We start from the raw sequence: 19,893 nt of genomic DNA, 5'->3' as shown, positions 1-19,893 counted from the left end.
AAATGCCCCAGTTAGGTATACCTGGCGGTTAGTGTTACACAGGCTCATACAAGAACCTGAATTCTCCACCCATACCACCATTTGTGATTCAGGGAGTTGAGTCCATAGCTCTCAACTGTCCAAATTTTCACAGAATATTTGGATCACACTTTTGGTCTGTTCCTCTTAAAATTTGTGATTTTCTGACAAATCAGTGAGAACTGAATTCACTAAAGAATGATACCCCTTTAAGTTTCAGTCTTCCTGTCTTTCAGGAAACACGTGGTAAAACATAACACTTTATTTTAGCAACTTTCTAAGATTATACAAGCAATTTATTGTTTTGGGCCTTTGCCCCCCCCCCCAAATAAATGTTGGCTTTTTCCAGATTTCTTGTGCTGCGAAGTTGACAGATTTAGTTGCGTGTCAAGTGGATTTTACAAGGAGCTGAGAGCTTCAGGGGAAGAGAAGTTTAGTATTGCTTATGCTAAGTTGTTTATATTGTTAGTAGCACAGCAGGTAGTATACTCATTTTTGATACAGAAGGTAGTGGGTTCTACTCCCACTGTATGCAGATGGATAGCTGATACTGTACTGTGTTAAAATTTAAAGGGGGTGTATGCTGCAGTCCTATGAATGTCCTACTTTGGAGGAGTTACCTAGTAACTATGTTTCTGTTATCAGTTTGCCATCCATTCCTCATTGCAAAATTACTAGCTTATCATTTTTTTAATGTAGCGTAGACAATTTATTCTTCAAGTGCAACAGACACTTTATTTGTAGATGAAACAATGAAATATATACAATTGTTTGCTAGCAGTAACCTCTTCATTAGTTACAGATCCCTTTTATGTGGAATTATTTAGATGGCTTTTACTTCTGCAGAGATTGTGCATATTTATTGATATTGGTGGATTGTAATGACTGAAGTTTGAGTGGCCTTTTTATGGTTGAAATTTTCTGAAATGGGTAGTTTTGTCATTATTGGTTCATATATTTTGTTTCATTGCTTACTAGAAGACTGTTCCAAACTACAACTTTAAAACACATTTTAACAAATGGTGATGTATTATACAAGGCATATAATTTAATACAATCAGGTTAATGCAATCAGAAAGTGAATCAAAGACTGCATACATGTATGCTTGCTCACAGGATGCAGGAGATCAAAACAGGGGAAGAGACCAGTCACCAATGAAGTCCCCCAGGATTTGGTGCTGAGACTTTTTCTGTTTGGCATATACATCTCAAAAGTAAAAGGAAATACCAAAGGGCTTTGGCCGACTAAGTTTGAGATGATTCATGCTTATCTCAAACTGACTCCAGCATGTCCTGTTTATTGTGGTGACAAGGTTTAGGTCCCTAGAGCGGGTAGCTCGGAGGGATTGGGATTTCTTTAGGTGTAGCATGTCCAACAGCTCTGGGTGTGACATAGCTTTATATGTTAGGCAGAGATCACCTCGGAGTAGGCGATATGCTACGGAGTAAAGCTGGAGTTTTTATGAGACGGTCAGTGTAGGGCATTTATTTGAGGCAGGTAATCCTCTTTGTGAGGTACTTCTGTGGCCTTTCCAGCTGCTGCAGATGTCTTGTGAGGTACGTTCCAAAAGGGGCATTGTACTCTATAATGGGTCTAATGAGTGTCGAGTAGAGGGGAACAATGATCTCTTTTTTCCTGGATGAGAACCCTTTTATGATGAGGTGTACCACGTAGAAGGACTTCCTGACTACTGTGATGATGTGACTATCAAAGGAGACTTACTGTCCACCTGGGTCCCAAGGTCTCTAATCACACATTCGGTGTTAAGTAGATTACTGCCTATGTGCTAGTTCATGGGTACAGAGTTTTTACCAAAGGGGATGACACTGCACTTTTTGGCATTGAGCTTGAGGCCATGGCTCTGACACCAGGCATCTGTCTCAGTGAGGCCCTTCTGTAGGATTTCCACATCATTTGGGGACTCGACTATGGCTCCTAGTTTGCAGTCATCTGTGAACTTCATAAGCCAGAGGCCTTCTGTGTTAGCCTGTACTTCAGAGAAGTAGATACCAAACAGGAGAGGTCCCAGGACTGAACCCTGTTAGCCTGTACTTCAGAGAAGTAGATACCAAACAGTAGAGGTCCCAGGACTGAACCCTGTGGTACGCCACTTGTCACTGATATGAGAGCAGATTTGGAGTCTGCAACTTTTACAGTGTGGGTTCTTTCAGTGAGCCAGGTGGCAACCCATCTTGTGATGTAGGGATTTATACCTAGTTTAGTGAGTTTAGCTATAATTCCAGAATGGGGGATGGTGTTGAAAGCCTTGGCGAGGTCAAGATAGGCTGTGTGAACCACCTTACCATCATCTACGGCTTTGGTGACTGCCTCAAAGAAGTTGATCAGGTTCAGGAGGCATGATATGCCTTTCACAAACCCGAACTGGGTGCGCTCCAGAGTTTGGAAGTTACTAATGTCTTTGTTTATGAGTTCCATGATGATACATTCTATGGCCTTGCAGACCAGGCTTGTCAGGCTAATAGGGCAAAAGTTCCCGGGGTCAGCGGTGGCCCCCCCTTTGTGAAGTAGGATAACTGCTGGTGTACGCCATGATGTGAGGCTATGATTTAACATGGTGCTTAGGTGGGGAGCCAGTTCGTTCTGAAGTTTGTGTAAAATGCAGCCTGGGATGTTGTCCGGTCCCATGGATGCTGTGTTTTTGGCTTTAGAGAGTGCAGCTTTTACCTGTATAGTTGTGATTACAGGGACTCTGCATTCTTCCTGTATAGATATGGGCCCTTTACGGGGTGGGGGGGTAAAGTTAGCACTGAACCTATCTGCCAGGATGTTGGCAATATCAGTTGGTTCTGTAATTTTCATGCCATTGTGCTGTAACTCAGAGCAGATCTGGGTGTTGCCATTGAGATTCTTGACATAGCTATAGAATGCTTTGTAGTTGTCCTTAGAATCAGTGGCAATTTTGTTTTCGTAGCTAGTTTTGGAGGATCTTATAAAGGATCTCAGCTTCTTACTGAGGCTGACCAGGGAGCTCCTCCACTCATGGGATTTTACTCTCTTTTACAACAATTTTTTCCTTCTGTTGTACAGTTTGTTTATGGCAGGGGACCACCAGATTGGCTTCCTTTTTTTGGAGGATAGTATCTTGGTTCTGTTTTGGATAGCATGATCCATGCGCTCATGTAAGTGCTTATAGAGTGCATTTATGTAGGATTCAGCAGTCGCAACTGTATTGTCCATCTGCATGGGTGTCATGAAGTTGGCTTTGAAGAAAATTTTTTACCATGGTTTCCTTAACGGGGGGTGGGGGCGGGATGTGGATATCAAGGGTGATTAGCTTATGGTCAGATCGGACCAAAGAGGAGTTGACTTCAGGTGTGAAACACCGGCCACTCATGTTGGTAATGACTAGGTCTAGGATATTGTTGCCCCTGGTGGGGGTGTGGATAAGTTGATCTAGGGCATTGGACTTTATGAATTCCAGAAAGCGTTGTGTGAAGGAGTTGGTACATGAGTAGTTTTCCCAGTTAATAGTGGGGTAATTGAAATCGCCCGTTATTAGGGTGTTTGGTTGAACCATCATTTACGGCTTTGGTGACTGCCTCAAAGAAGTTGATCAGGTTCAGGAAGCATGATATGCCTTTCACAAACCCGAACTGGGTGCGCTCCAGAGTTTGGAGGTTACCAGTACATCAAGAAAAGAGGAGTGGGAATCCTGGGGCATGGTGGAGAATTTGTAGCAAGCTACAATTTTGATTGCAGTTTTGCCCAGAGTTAGTTGCACTTGGATACCCTCGGATGCATTATGCTGAGCTACTAGCCTGGAGGTGTGGATATCCTTAGTGAATATGGACACACCTCCGCCTTTGGTGTTCCAGTCCAGGTTACATGGCCGAAGAGTGTGGTATGAGTTATAACCTGGTAGTGCAGGGGTGCTCTCTGGAGCCTAGAATCAGGTCTCAGTCACTGCACAGATATCGATGTTCTCCATTTTAAGGAGTGCCTCAAGTGAGTACATTTTGAGATTTAGGCTTCTAGCATTGAGTAGCATTACCCTCAGTTTTTGCTTGCCTGTTCCTGTTACGGTGGCGAATTTGTCATTTGAACCTTGCCTAAAAAAGGCACTATAGGGGTGGAAAGAGCCTTAGCAAGTATCCGGAATCCCAGGGGCGACAGGTGCAGGCCATCTCTGGCAAAGCATTGTGGTCTGTCGACCATGTCATCCCAAGCAGACAGATACTGGATCCCCTTAGAATGACACCAGAAGCTTAGCCAATTGTTGAAGTCAGTCATTTTGTCCTTGTACTGCAGTATCATTCTGGGTGATGGCAGAATGCTACTCAGGGCTAGGGTCATACCTGCCTGGGCTACAAGATCGGAGAGCTCTTCCATGTCTCTTTTCATGTAGTCCAGGGAGGTACATCTCAGGTCGTTCACACCAACATGGACAATGACAGAGTCATATTTGTACTTGTTGTGGAGTGAAATATAATGAACAAAGAAGCAGGTCGAACAAGATTCTTGTTTTCCTGAATCCAGAGTCAAAGAAGAATTATGTCAAGGAGTCCCCAGGGAAGCCAAGTCTGAAGGATCGAAACTGTCCCTCCTGTATAAGGTTTTGAAGCTCTCCATAAAGTCTGAAAGGCAAGGGAGACAATAACAGTAACTGATAAATAGCTGGGTGTGTTAATACCTGGACAATGAGTTTATGTACTGAGTTGCTTTAAAAATTTTTATTAAGATTTTGTGCAAAAATAGACCATGTTTTCTAAAGCTGTTATAAATAATGACTTTGTTATTTTGTTTACCCTGTTTGTTCAAGTGTAGCATGTTTTTTGTTGTCCCATGTAAACAAGCCTGTTATCCCTTCTCAGAAAATGTGTTTCTCAAGAGTCTGGTCTGTTGTGTCTATATTATCTGCTCGAAGAGTCTATTCTTCGAGCACGTAAAGAGTGCCACATAAAGTGCGAAAGCTGTAAACCATGAATGGCCACTTCCGCAAATTTTTTCCTAGGGAAAAAATTAATTTGGCTGTAAACACAAAGACAAACTTTAAAACCCTAATCAAGTTGGAGGCTTTGCCCCCACACCACCCTCAAGCTAAATATATCAACTCTGAGATCGCTCTACATTGGAGAAAAGGGTAATTCCCAATAATGATCAAGTGAATTTTTTCACAGGGAAAAAATTCACGGAAGTGGCCGTTCGTGGTTTCCGGCATTCACTCTTTACATGTCGGCATTTGTGTGTTCGACAAAGAGACTCTTTAAGCTTCTAATATAGATGGTGTGTTACCATTATTACTATGGAATACTACAATACATACAAACAATCATACAAATACATGAATGGGTGCCAGTTCCTGGTAAAACTCTTTACTTCAGCTACTTTACCATAGATCAGTAGGGCATAGAATGTGCACCTTTGCTTTCACCTGAAAGAAACACAACTGTCGCTGGAGCAAACTATACTTTCTTCTGTACTGAGCCCTCTCACAGCTACACTCTGTCCCCAAACATACACTGCAAGTATCGCAGGGGCGACTCTAACCTTTGCACTAGTAGGACAGCTTCAATCACAACTTTTTGTGCTTAAACAATAGTGATTAGAAGCTTCACTGCCAAGTAACAGGAAATAATTATTAAATCCTCCTTTAAGACCAATTGTGTCTTCACCACATTCCATCACTGAAGGTTTGGCTCTTGTCATTGATGCACTACTTGGTTCCACCATTCAAGAAGAATTGTCTTTTTTAAAAGATTCTTGGCATTTTTTAACAAAATTAAACACATTTTTGACAACATGTTGTTTTGATCCCATGTTACATGTGATGGTTACTGCGGATGTTGTTTCACTGTATTCGTGTATTCCCCATGAATCAGGAATAGAAGCAGTGAACAATTATTTATCAAGATATTATCATGGTTTTTCACCAAGAACAGTCTCTTTAATATGCAGGTTTTTGGAGATGATTTTAGAAAACAATTTTTTTGTATTTGAACAGACTTATTACAGACAAAAGAAGGGAGCAGCTATGGGTTCCCCAGCTGCTCCTGCATATGCCAATATAGTTATGGCGATGTGGGAGTGTGATTTCATGCCTATATTAGCTAAGAAGTATCATATTATGTTCCATTGTCGTTTTATAGACGATTTATTTTTTATCATGGATCGTAAGGACTTGAATTTAGATTTGTTTCTTAAAGACATGAATTCTTACTCAACATTTATCCAATTCACTATAGGTGGCAATGGTGCTAATATAGATTTTTTGGATGTTAATTTATTTTGGGATGATGATGAAAGGAGATTACACAGTTCCATCCACAGAAAACAAACTTTCAACAATGGGTATCTCCATTATAGTAGTGGGCACCCAAAACATGTTATTTCAAACATTCCCAAAGGCCAGTTTATCAGAGCCAGTCATCTGACGTCCAAATATTCTGATGCCTTAAATGAATTTGGTTTCATCATTTCCCTTTTTACAGACAGAGGTTTTCCATTGGTTGAACTTACTGATATTGCTACAGACGTTTTTAATAGACGCAACACTGATTTTGCACCTATACTGTGTTTAACGAATAACAAAAACAACACTAAACTAGTTAAAACCAACAGCATATTAACTACTGGGACAGTGTGTACCTTGGGAATGAGCTCTGACACAAGATACATCAAGGATATTCTGAATAAAATTGAGGGTAATTAGAGGTAATTCTGAAATGTGTCACATTTTAGGTGACAAACCTTTGGTTGTCCAGAGAAACGAATGCAATTTAAAAAGTATTCTGACACAAAGTAGGGTTTCCAAGGATAATAGATTAACGGTTAAGAAAGGAATGCACTGTTGCAATGGGTGCAACATGTGTAGGTTCATTTCTGTTGGACCCTATATTTCTGTCATCACCTCCAATAAAGTTTTTTCGGTACCGGGCTATGTAAATTGCCGCACCTCTGGCATAGTATACATAGCCTTGTGCTCCTCTTGCACGGCATTTTATATAGGAATGTCAACGAGGGAACTTAGAGTACGTATTAGGGAGCATTTGTACTGTATTAAGACGAAAGATGATAAAAATGCCCTCTTTAAACATAGCATTGTATGTAGGGATTTTAACAAATTTTTATTTTCTATTTTAGAAGTATGCTACAAGGATATGAGGGAGGGGGATTTTAAAAACTTTTTGTTAGAGAGGGAAACCTTCTGGCAAATTAAATTAAAGTCAGACCACCCCCCTGGGCTTAATGAGTCCATCAATGTAAAATGTTATTTGAGACATCAGAAATTGAGGGTGGATAAAACCAACAATTTTATTTGTTTACATATTACATAAAATGACTCTGATAGGCATTTTATATGCATACACAAATTTGTAACATTTTATGATGTTTATTTGATATTCATTATCATATATATTTTTAAATTATTAAAATGGTTAATTGAATGATCATCACTGATTAAGTCAAGCTGGTGTATTTAAGGCATGATTTTGTTACTTTTCTGCATTCTGATGAAGTCTACGGACGAAAGCGGAAAATAAAGTTGTGTTACGCTATTCTTGGTTTCACTCTGTTGCTGTTGCTGGTTTCGTATTTTCATACTTTCTTCTGTACTGAGCCCTCTCACAGCTACACTCTGTCCCCAAACATACACTGCAAGTATCGCAGGGGCGACTCTAACCTTTGCACTAGTAGGACAGCTTCAATCACAACTTTTTGTGCTTAAACAATAGTGATTAGAAGCTTCACTGCCAAGTAACAGGAAATAATTGTTTTGAATGATGAATTTTGAACATGACATGGAGTCCTGCTGTTGTATCAGACAATGAACTAATGTTATTTATAGATCTACAACCATAAAATTACAGGCTGCATTTCAACAGTATTACTCATATAAAGTCCTGCAGTTATCCTTGCAAAATCATCACTGATACATAATTTGGTTATACTGGTCATCCTCAAGACAACTAAACTGGATATAAAAGGAGCATAAAAATAATTTGATGCTATAACTGAATTCCTGAAAATTCCTGAATTCCTGAAAATAGCTGCTGATGCCCTTGCCTATCCTGTGTCCACTCTTATCAACCATTCAATATCCGAAAATTTAGTTCCTGAAATCTGGAAAATTTCATACATTATACCTCTCCGCAAAGGTGGTAACTCTAAAGAGTTAACTAACTATCAGCCCATAGCAATACTCTCACCTCTGTCCAAAATATTAGAAAGATGTGTACACTCACAACTCATGGACTATCTCAACTCTCACAACCTTCTCACAAACACCCAACATGGCTTCATGCCCTACCACAGCACTACAAATGCACGTATGTCATTTACCCACACAGTTAATAACCACAGAAATAATGGCAAGTATGTCTCCGCTGTCTTTCTTGACCTCTTCAAAGCTGATGAACTACCTTTCCAAACTAAATCTTAGTAAGACTGCTATGTCCTGTTTCCAAAGCTATTTGTCAGGTAGGCAGCAAGCAGCTCAATGGAGACAAGAACTCTCACCTCTATTACCTGTCACTCTTGGAGTTCCCCAAGGCTCCATCCTTGGACCTTTACTCTTTTCTATCTTCACTAATAACCTCCATACTGCTACTCTAGAAGCCTCAGTCATCCAATATGTGGATGACTCAGCACTAGTCTGCTCTTCTCCTTCCCTCCAAGAACTGCAAGCCCAAACACAAGCCTCCTTCCTCACTGTGGAAAAATAGCTTACCAGCTCCCAATTAATACTTAACCCTAAGAAAAACAATCTTCTCATTTTCCGCCCTACTAATCACTCTTCTTCTCCTCCACCCTTCTTTACCATACTTTCTAACAACAAAACAATCATCTCTCCAGTCACACACACACCAAACTCCTAGGCGTAGAAATTGACTGCAACATGATGTTTGATACTCACACCTCACTCACCATAACGAAAGTACACAAAAAACTTGGGGGACTATATAGAAACAAAACATTCCTCACTAATAGTACAAAAGTTAAAATAGCATAAACCCATCTCATCTCCATACTTCTATATGTCACTCCCATCCTCACCAATCTCAGAAAATCAGAATTATCCAAATTTAAAACCTGCTTTAACAAAATTGCACGATTTGCCACCAACAGCCCCTCCAAAACTCACCACTGCGCAGCCCTTAAACAATTCAAATGGCTTGAACTCCCCCATCTCCTTCTCTATAACCACCTCATACTAACCTATAAGATACTCTACCTCCCCAATAAAACCCCTGCATTACAAAACCTAATACAATCTCATACCAGTACTAGGGTTCTACGCTCCAACAAGAAACCGCTTCTTCAGGTCACTAAGTCCAGTAACTCTGCAGAGGCCTTACTCTATTCTAACTATATTGCTAAAAAATGGAACTCTCTGTCCACTAATATAACCACTGCAACATCCTTATCTCAGTTCATGAAATCTCTAAAAACACACCTACAAATTAACTGGGTTTGCCACTGTGACACCCTAGGCTAATCCTTCTCCATCTTGTTCTGGCTAACCCCAAGTCAAATATCCACCCTCATTTTCATTCGTTAGATTTCTCTTATTCTTGTTATTCTCACTTCTCTAGTTTCACTTTTTTCCACATCTCCCCTCCCACTTCCAAATGATGATAATTATGTATACAGTATAGCATTGTATCATTCTGTACATTTTTACTGATATACAGCTCACTGAATAATGACAAAGAGATATGTCACAAAGCAGCTTCTTTAATTTTCCACCAAGACAGCTCATTCAGTAAACACTTTCAGCTAATGCTAGACTTCCTCAGACTGAATGAGAATAAAACAGAACACTTCTTTTATACAAATAAATCAATTAAATAATTAAATAATAATTCAGTTAATCCAAATAACACAATTTAAAGGCAGCTTTGTAAACTCAAATACATACATAAATAAAAATGGATGGTTAATAGCATACATATAATACCTGTGTTTAATGTTTTAACCTTTTCTTTTTAAGTAGATTTTAAAATTTTCTTTATCATTGAGGCCAGGGGGAATACTTGCATTCAATTTAACTATCCAGCAGTATTCCCTCCAATCTAGTTCTTCTTCAGCTTCATGTCTATTATCAAAATCCAGTACCTTATCTAGCACTAAGAATCTAGGCACCCCTTTGCATTTAGTACTGCTATAATGTTTTCCCCATGCATTACTGCTATCCCCCTTTTTTATAGCATAAAAATGCTCATGTATTCTCCTATAAAACTCCCTAGTAGTTCTGCCAGTATAATATGAAGGACATCCCGAACAAAGAGATAACTATAAAGTTACATCTACAAACATTGGTACTCAAAACTTTAATTCTGAATAATGTTAGCTTAATTTTGTTATGCTTTGTTCTTATGTAAATTTATGTAATCCTTGTCATATGATGAATTATTAACATGTGCTGTAACTGGAGCTTTCCCCAGGCTTCCGCTGAAAAAGGACTTGTGTCCAGTCAGACTTTCCCGAAATGTAAAATAAAATAAAATAAATAATAAATAACTCAGAAATAAGTGCATGGGTAATGAGGCAAAGCAGCATCCACAGAATTCTGCATAAAATCCAAAATTCAGTAAAGTGCCACATTATAAAACAGACACTTTTCATAAGCAGAAAAAATGTGAATAATGATTATAAACCTGGGTGACGTGAATATTAAATGGACCTCCATTCAATGTCCTACAAGCTCCCTAAACATAAACCTCTATAATTTCTCTCAGCTAATCAATTACACAACTAGACCTTCCAGGGACTACTCCTCTGGAAGTACCCTAGACTGGATTCAGGTCTCTCGCCCTCATTGCATCTCTGATAGTGGCACCCTCCCCGACTCTCTCAGTGATCACGTGATCACTTTCTCACTTTTGCTCATCACCTTTCCTCCTCCTTACAACTATCTCATATATATATATATATATATATATATATATATATATATATATATATATATATACACACATGCTCCCTAAAAACTTCAATCCCAATACCTTCTCAAACTCACCATAATTTACAAACTGGAGCCCTCTAAAAACTCTCTCCTTGGAAAATGCCGTTACCTACTTCAATACAACATTCTTAAACTTTTTAAACACCTTTGGCCCTTTGAAAACAAAATGAATTAAAAGTAAAACTGTCCTTTAGTTAACCAAAGATACTTTAGCTGTCATGCATCTTCGAGACAAAGCTTGGAAACATCACCAGAAAAATAAAACTCCCATCACCCTTAAAGAATACAAAATACTTCGTAACAAAGTTAAAAAACTTATATCAGACCGCAAATCTTATTTATCCATACTCCAAAATAACCACAAGACAAACCCTAAAAAAATCTGGAATGGTATCACCTCCCTCTTTAATTCAGGTAGAAAAGAAAACCCCTGCCCCGATTCAAATTTCTCAGACAGGGATTTAGCCACCCAATTAAACTCTTTCTTCATTGACTCCATAACCAAACTAACATCATCCTTCACTGATAATGCTACATCCTCATCTCTACCTTCCCCTATTTCTTCCTCCTCAAGTACTTCCACCTCCCAACCTCCTCCCTTCTCTATAAAACCCATCCTAATATCTACTATAAAAAACTTTTTCAGAACTTGAAACCATGCTCCAACCCCCCTGATAATATTCCTTCCAACTTTCTAAAGATAACTGCCAAAGCCATTGCCTTCCCTATCTGCATACTAATAAATCAGTCAATCCAAGAAGGCTATGTACCCCAACTGTAGAAAAAGGCCTTTATTATTCCCCTCACAAAGGGGGCAACAATAATAATATTCCTAATTTTTGACCTATCGTCATTTTATCCCCCATCTCTAAACTTCTCTAAATGTCTTGAAAAATGTATCCACCTACAACTTCTACCTTAACCACCTGCTAACTCCCATACAACATGGATTCAGACCTGGCCACAGCACTACCACTGCTCTCCTCTCCTTACTCAAAACTGTTAGCAAAGACCGTGACTCCAGCTGTATCGTGTCTACCCTCCTTCTAGACCTTTCAAAGGCCTTCAATACTATCTCTCACAACCTTCTCCTAACTAAACTCTCTAATCTAAATCTATCCCTCTCCTCTATCAACTGGTTTACCAGTTACCTCTCTAATAGACAACAAGCAGTCAAATGGAAAAATTCAACCTCCTCATTTCTCAATACTCCCACAGGTGTGCCCCTGGGTTCCATACTAGGTCCCCTACTGTTCAATATTTTCATAAATGATTTCCACCATACAGTCCCTAATGCAAAACTTATCCAATACACAGTCAAGTCAATAATCATATGTTCTGCCACCTCCACCTCCACCCTCATAAAATTAACCCAAGATGCCTTCTCCACCACTGAACAATGGATGCTAGATAACCGCCTAGCACTCAATGCATCAAAAACTAAACTTATGATATTTACCCCCTTCTAAAACAACCACAATAGACAAAAACTCATTGTCCAACACTAGTCAGAACAATACAACTCTTGAAATAGTATCCGATGCTAAACTACTAGGTGTCCTCATTCATGATCAGCTTAAGTTTGATACCCACCTACAAATAAATATAAAAAAAACACCAGAAACTTGGTATGCTCTAACACAATAATTCCTACCTCCCTCCCTCAAACAAGTTTGTTCTCTTGACCACATACCTCATCCCTTCTCTTCTATATGGTGCCCCACTCATTACTAACCTACATCTTCTCTTAAAACAAAACTCTCTGCTACAACAAAATTTCCAAGTTTGTCTCAGGCTACAGATCTTCCACCCATCACTGAACTGGTTAGAGCTGCTCAATTATCTTACCTGCATTCAACTCATCCATGCTCACAAACTCATATTCAGTCCCTCTCTCTGCTTCTCCCTTGCCTCCACCTTTAAAATGCACCTACCTGATAGACTCCTAAAATCCAATAATCAGAATCTGACTGAACTGCAAAAGTCTGCCCACCCACCAGGTAAATATCTACTATCCTTCTCCTTAGCACACCTTTGGAACTCCCCGCCACTGCTTATCCGTACCACTGACAGCCTCTCTACCTTCAAAACCTTTCTTCACTCACATCTAATATCCCTCTGGGAATGCTTCCGCTCCCACCCTATATAACTCCTTTAGTAACTCACCCTTTTTTCTCCCTCTCCCTCCCTCTCTCCTTTTCCCACCCCACACTAAGCCATCTACCTCCACACCTCCTTCTTTACTCTCTTCTTCTCCTAACTCTTCCCTCTCTGCTCATTTCTCCACTATCTCACTTCCCTACTAAAACTCTCATGCAACCTATGTATTTCGTGCCTCTACTGTTATATTTCTATATCAGGAACAAATATATTTGTAAATATTTACTTATGTTTTTATAATTTTTATTTTTGCATTTTTACTAATTGTACCTTTAAATGTCATGTCTTTATCTGTACTTCTGTATTACTATGTTACTTATAACTTGTTTATTATACACATTGTCTTTATGGAGCTTTTCTCCCCAGGACTCCATTGAAAATGGGCTCTTCTCAGCCCAATGGGCCATCCTGGCAAACAAACTGCAAATAAAATAAATAAATAAATGGTCAGTGTCAGAAGTATGAAAATAATTGCAGTCTTGAAACAGTGGCACATTCTAAGCATTACTTTTGTTTTAGTAATGACACAAAGTCAAAGTGTAATATAACATTGTTAGAGAGATTTTACTTAATAACAGTATAAACGTTCATAGGTTCATAGGTAGGTATTAGGCTATCTGCACGAGGGAATTTATAAGCCTAGCCAGAGTGTGTCGGCTTTCGCCGCCCCATTGATTAATTAACTGATCCTCTGTCAAGCAGAGCCAATGAAGTGATCCCAGGGGTGTATTTTCTGTTACCCATCCACTTGTCAAGGTTTCTCTTGAAGAGTGTTAGTGAGGGGCTCTGCATAATGTAGTTTGGAATTTTGTTCCAAAGTATGGGGAGTCTCTGTGACAGGAATCTACCCCTCCAGCATGTTCTATTTATTGTTGTGGAGAGGTTTAGATCACTAGAGCGCATGGCTCGCAGTGACTTGGATTTCTTTAGGTGGAGCATGTCCATCAATTCTGAGTTGGACATGGCTTTGTAAGTCAGGCAAAGATCACCTCTGAGTAAGCGATATGCCACTGAGTATAGACAGAGTTTTTTCAGTCGGGCTGCATAGGACATATGTTTGAGGCCAGTAATCCTCTTGGTGAGGTACTTTTGTGGTCTTTCCAGCTGTTGGAAGTGTTTTGTGAGGTACATCCCAAATGGGGCATTGTACTCTATCATGGGTCTGATGAGTGACGAGTAGAGGGGCACTATACCCTCTTTATTTCTAAATGTGAACCCTTTAGTAATTAGATGGGCCACATAGAAAGATTTCCTAACTACTTTGGCAATATGATTGTCAAAGGAGAGATTACTATCTACCTGGGTCCCCAGATCTCTTATTACCGCCTCTATATTAAGGGGGCTGCCACCTATGTGGTAATTTGTGGGTGTTTTATTTTTCCCAAATGGGATGACCATGCATTTTTTGGCATTTAGCTTGAGCCCATGACTTTGACACCAGGTGTCCATCTCACTAAGGCCCTTTTGGAGGATGTCTATGTCAGCCGGAGAGTCAATTATGGCTCCCAGTTTGCAGTCATCAGCAAACTTGGTTAGCCATAGTCCTCCTTTGTTTGCCTATACTTTTGAAAAGTATATGCCAAACAGTAGGGGTCCCAGGACTGAGCCTTGTAGAACACCACTTGTAACTGGTTTAGAGTTGGACCTGGGGCCCGCTATTCTTACCGTGTGAGTTCTGTCTGTAAGCCAGTTGGCAACCCATCTCGTGACGTAGGGGTTTATGTTCATGCTGGTGAGTTTTTCTGTAATACCCGAGTGTGGAATGGTGTCGAAAGCCTTGGCAAGGTCAAGGTAGGCTGTGTGAACCACTTTTCCTCATCTATGGCCTTGCTGACTGTCTTGAAGAAGTCAACCAGGTTTAATAGGCATGATCTGCCCTTAACACAGCCAAACTGGGTCGGGTCAAGTGTTTGGAGGTTCCCAATGTCTTTGTTAATGAGTTCCATGATGATGCGCTCCATAGCTTTGCAGACCAGGCTAGTCAAGCTTATGGGGTGATAGTTACCAGGGTCAGTTGTGGCCCCTCCTTTGTGGAGTCGAATAACCATTGCTGTGCACCATTCTATGGGCACGTAGCCTGTGGAGAGGCTGAGGGTGAACAGCGTGTTTAGGTGGGGGGGTTAGTTTGTTCTGTAGTTTGTTCAAGACACAGCCTGGGACACCATCTGGCCCCATTAACGCTGTGTTTTTGGCCTTTGAAAGGGCTGTTTTCACCTGTGCGTCTGATTTCTGGGACACTACACTTTTCCGGTATTGTTGTGGGCCCTTTTGGGGGTGAGAGGGTCATGAAGTTTGCACTGAATCTATCTGCCAGGATGTTGGCAATATCAGTAGGTTCAGTGCATATCTGTGAGTTGCCACTTAGATTCTTAACATAACTAAAGAAGGCTTTGTGGTTATCTTTTGAATCTTTGACTATTTTTCTTTCGAAGTTAGCCTTGGATGATTTTATGAGGGACCTTAGTTTCTTACTGATACTGATCAGGAATGTCTTTCCTTCTTGGGATTTGCTTTTTTTCTGAACTAGTTTCCTTCTTCTATTGTATACCCTGTTTATGGCAGGGATCCACCAGACTGGTTTCCTTCTCTAAGAGGAGTGAGTCTTGGTTATGCTAGGGATGGCACAATTCATGCAACCTTGTAGGTGCTCATAGAGTGCATTTGTAAAGGTCTCTGCATCTTGGGCAGCATTATCCTTTAGCGTGGGGGGCTGTGAAACTTACTGCCTCTGTCTTAAGTAAGGTGAAGTTTGCTTTAGAAAAGTTTTTTACTGTGGTTTCCTTAGTTGGGGGTGGTGGAGGGGTGTGGACATCCAGAGTGATTAGTTTATGGTCTGATCTAACCAGTGACGGATTGACCTCCGGTGTGGAACACCTGTCGCCCATGTTGGTGATGATCAGGTCCAATATGTTTTCACCTCTGGTTGGGGAGTTTACCAGCTGATCCAGGGCATTTGAGTTGATGAATTCCAGGAAGTGCTGGGCCTGGGAGTTTGTACTTGAGTAGTTTTCCCAGTTAATGGTAGGGTAATTGAAATCGCCCAATATCAGGGTGTCCGGTAGGACCTTCATGTTTTCCAGTGTCTCCAGAAAGGTGGAGTGGTGGTCCTGGGTCATGGAGGGTGATTTGTAGCAGGCCACAATTTGCATTGCAGATTTGCCCGATGTTAATTGCACATGGATGATCTCAGAGGTATCATACTGCGCCACTAACCTGGAGGTGTAGGTATCCTTGATGAATATGGATACAACCCCTCCTTTTGTGTTTCAGTCTGTGTTCTGTGGCCGAAACATGTGGTATGAGTTGTAGCCTGGTAGTGCTGGGGTGCTCTCTGGAGTCTTGAACCAGGTTTCAGTTACTGCACAGATGTCGACATTCTCCATACTGAGGAGTGCTTTGAGCGCATGCATTTTGAGATTTAAACTCCTGGCATTGAGTAGCATAACCCTCAGTTTTTTGTTAATTGTACTGTTTACAGAGGTGGGTTTGACTTTTGAGCCTTGCCTAAAAAAGGCACTATGGGGGCAGCAAGAGCCTTGGCCAGTATTCGAAAGCCGAGGGGTGACAGGTGCAAGCCATCTCTTGCGAAGCAACGAAGCTTGTCGAGCATGTCGTCCCAGGCTGACAGACACTGGATCCCCTTTGAATGACACCAGAAGCTTATCAATTTTTTAAATTGATCATTTTTTCTTTATACTGAGGTATCATTCTTGGTTAGGGCAGGATGCTACTCAGGGTCAGGGTCATACCAGCCTGGGATACATGATCAGAGACCTCTTCCATGTCTCTTTTCATGTAGTCCAGGGAGGTACGTCTCAGGTCATTGACACCAACATGAACAATGACAGAGTCATATTTGTACTTGTTCTGGAGTAACCTGAGTGCTTGTGTTATGTGGCAGATTCTGGCTCCCGACAGGCAGCTAACAGTAACCTTCTGCTTGTCCAGCATAGTGAGTGGGACATCAGTGTGCCTGACTATAGAGTCACCTGTTACTAGTGTGTTAGGTATGTTATTTCACCTTAAGGGCTGTGACTGTACGGCACACTGATTTTGTGTTTTATGTGTTGTCTGGTTTGTGACGGGAGGTGCAGGTTGTTTGGGTGTCTACTTTGGAGGTCTCTGATACATTTGCAGGTTGTTATTTAGAGCCTTTGAGTATGATTTTGTGTATTTATGTGTATTTTTTGCCAGTGCTGGTTTAGTAGGTCTATGTGTGGCTGGAGGTGTGGTGCAAGTGTTAACCTTCTCCTCTTGACTGTCTGTTCTAGTCTTGGGTGGAGAGAGCTTAGCCTCCAGTTTGGCAGTATAATTGCATCTCTCACATATGTTAGTGTTTTTTTGGTAGGAGGAGAGGCTTGTCTGTGTACATGAGGCAGTTGTAACATTGCCTCAGGATACCCAGATTCACCAGCTGGACTGGAGAGTACACCTGAAATTGCCCTTTGGTCATGCCTGAATAGTAGGTGAATAGTAATATGTGTAACAAAAGCTTGTAAAAATAAAATTTGACAAACTTACCAACATTTAAGATAATACTTCCAGTTCCTATAACTTACATCTGAGACTTCATAGATAATAAGTTGTGTCTTACATGAAATAGTTTAACAAGAATAACAAATGTAACACAATAATGTTTCCCTTTAAAAAAACTCTTCTGTGGAAGACTTCCCTCTAGTTTAACTAGTGAAATCAGAAATATGTAAGTTAAATTAAATGTATTCTTAAATTTTATTTTTATTGCATTGTAAGAACAGTGTGCAGCTGCAAAAATGTATTCCTTATATTCTACATACATTGCAGGAATTATTTTGATTTGTAACCTTTTGTGGCTGCATTTTCTCACTTTCAGTGCTTTAGAAAACCAATTACCTTCTATTACAAATGTTAAATTACAAGAAGGATAATTACGAAGAAATTTAAAAGGCTGTTCTTTTTCAGGAAACCAAGGCCTGTGGATGAGATCAACAGTATCAACATGGCATATAAGAAATATAGTCCTGTGGAAAATCTAAAGAGCAAGTGGCAAGGCTGGGCAGATGAACACGTTATAAAACAGAAGGTGAACCCATTCAGTGATGAATTTGACCACGATTATGCAATGAGCATACGTCTCCAGAAAGGCGATGAGGGTTATGGACGTCCCAAAGAGGGCTCAAAGACTGCAGAAAGGGCCCAAAGAGCTGAGGCCCACATTCATCGAGAAATGAGAGACTTGTGCTTTATTATAAGTACAATGACAGACCCTGGACCTGATGGATTGATTCAAGTTACCTTCCAAGAACTGTTTGACAGATATGTCCGCATTTCTGACAAGGTTGTTGGAATTCTCATGAGAGCTAGGAAACATGGACTTGTGTACTTTGAAGGGGAAATGTTATGGCAAGGCAGAGATGATGATGTCATTATTACTCTGCTAGTATAAAGAACATAAACAGCATTTCTTTATTTGAAAGAAACATCCTGGAATTTATTATACTTGACCCACATGGCTGTGTATTTTTCACCCTTTCTATTTTATATAATAATCAGAATGCTGTTTTATGAACCTTTTCCCAACAACATTTGAGAATGACAACTTCTTTCATTTCTTGCTCCTCAGATCTGTTATCTGAGTCTTAAACTTATGTTGGAGCCTTTTTAGTGTTTGTTTTTATATGTAGGTAACAGGAACTGTACATTGCATTCCACATGTGACCTAACCAAACCATGTATGAAAACGAAAGTATTTCTTATCTACTTGCTAATTATATGCTTCTGCCCAGTTGGTTCAGTAATCTCTTACCATGACATTACAGTTACTCCCTTGTTTTAAACTATTGTTCATAACTACAAGTAAACACATTTTCTTTACAAAGATGTTCACTGATGCACTTTGATTATTGTATGGTACAGTGCATTCCCTTTAGAGTCATCTGCTGCAGCGTGTATGGTTATTGTGTAATAGAGTTTTCTTCTTTTAGAGTCCTTGCTGCACTACATATGTTTATGTTATGGTAAAGTACTCTTTGACAAGAGTCTTTGCTGCACTACATATGTTTATGTTATGGTAAAGTACTCTTTGACAAGAGTCTTTGCTGCACTACATATGTTTATGTTATGGTAAAGTACTCTTTGACAAGAGTCCTTGCTGCACTACATATGTTTATGTTATGGTAAAGTACTCTTTGACAAGAGTCCTTGCTGCACTACATATGTTTATGTTATGGTAAAGTACTCTTTGACAAGAGTCTTTGCTGCACTTTATATGTTTATGTTATGGTAAAGTACTCTTTGACAAGAGTCTTTGCTGCACTACATATGTTTATGTTATGGTAAAGTACTCTTTGACAAGAGTCCTTGCTGCACTACATATGTTTATGTTATGGTAAAGTACTCTTTGACAAGAGTCCTTGCTGCACTACATATGTTTATGTTATGGTAAAGTACTCTTTGACAAGAGTCCTTGCTGCACTACATATGTTTATGTTATGGTAAAGTACTCTTTGACAAGAGTCCTTGCTGCACTACATATGTTTATGTTATGGTAAAGTACTCTTTGACAAGAGTCCTTGCTGCACTACATATGTTTATGTTATGGTAAAGTACTCTTTGACAAGAGTCCTTGCTGCACTACATATGTTTATGTTATGGTAAAGTACTCTTTGACAAGAGTCCTTGCTGCACTTTATATGTTTATGTTATGGTAAAGTACTCTTTGACAAGAGTCTTTGCTGCACTACATATGTTTATGTTATGGTAAAGTACTCTTTGACAAGAGTCCTTGCTGCACTACATATGTTTATGT

General features: G+C 39.9%; 1 protein-coding gene across 1 annotated transcript in view; it reads left to right on the top strand.

The window, feature by feature from the left end:
- Positions 1 to 18,963, top strand: part of ABRA (actin binding Rho activating protein) — a 100,249-nt gene extending 81,286 nt beyond the window's left edge. Inside the window, exon 2 of the mRNA XM_044065709.1 lies at positions 18,048 to 18,963. Within this exon, the coding sequence (XP_043921644.1) occupies positions 18,048 to 18,531 (484 nt within the window). The 3' untranslated portion in view covers positions 18,532 to 18,963. The remainder of the gene's footprint in view (positions 1 to 18,047) is intronic.
- The last annotated feature ends 930 nt before the right edge of the window (positions 18,964 to 19,893 follow it).

The sequence above is a fragment of the Protopterus annectens genome, chromosome 3.part0 (genome assembly GCF_019279795.1).
Source record: "Protopterus annectens isolate FY-2018-M chromosome 3.part0, PAN1.0, whole genome shotgun sequence".
In the NCBI taxonomy this organism is placed as follows: domain Eukaryota; kingdom Metazoa; phylum Chordata; order Ceratodontiformes; family Protopteridae; genus Protopterus; species Protopterus annectens.
Note: the sequence above shows the minus strand (reverse complement) of the source record. Positions and strands in the feature narration are given on the sequence as shown.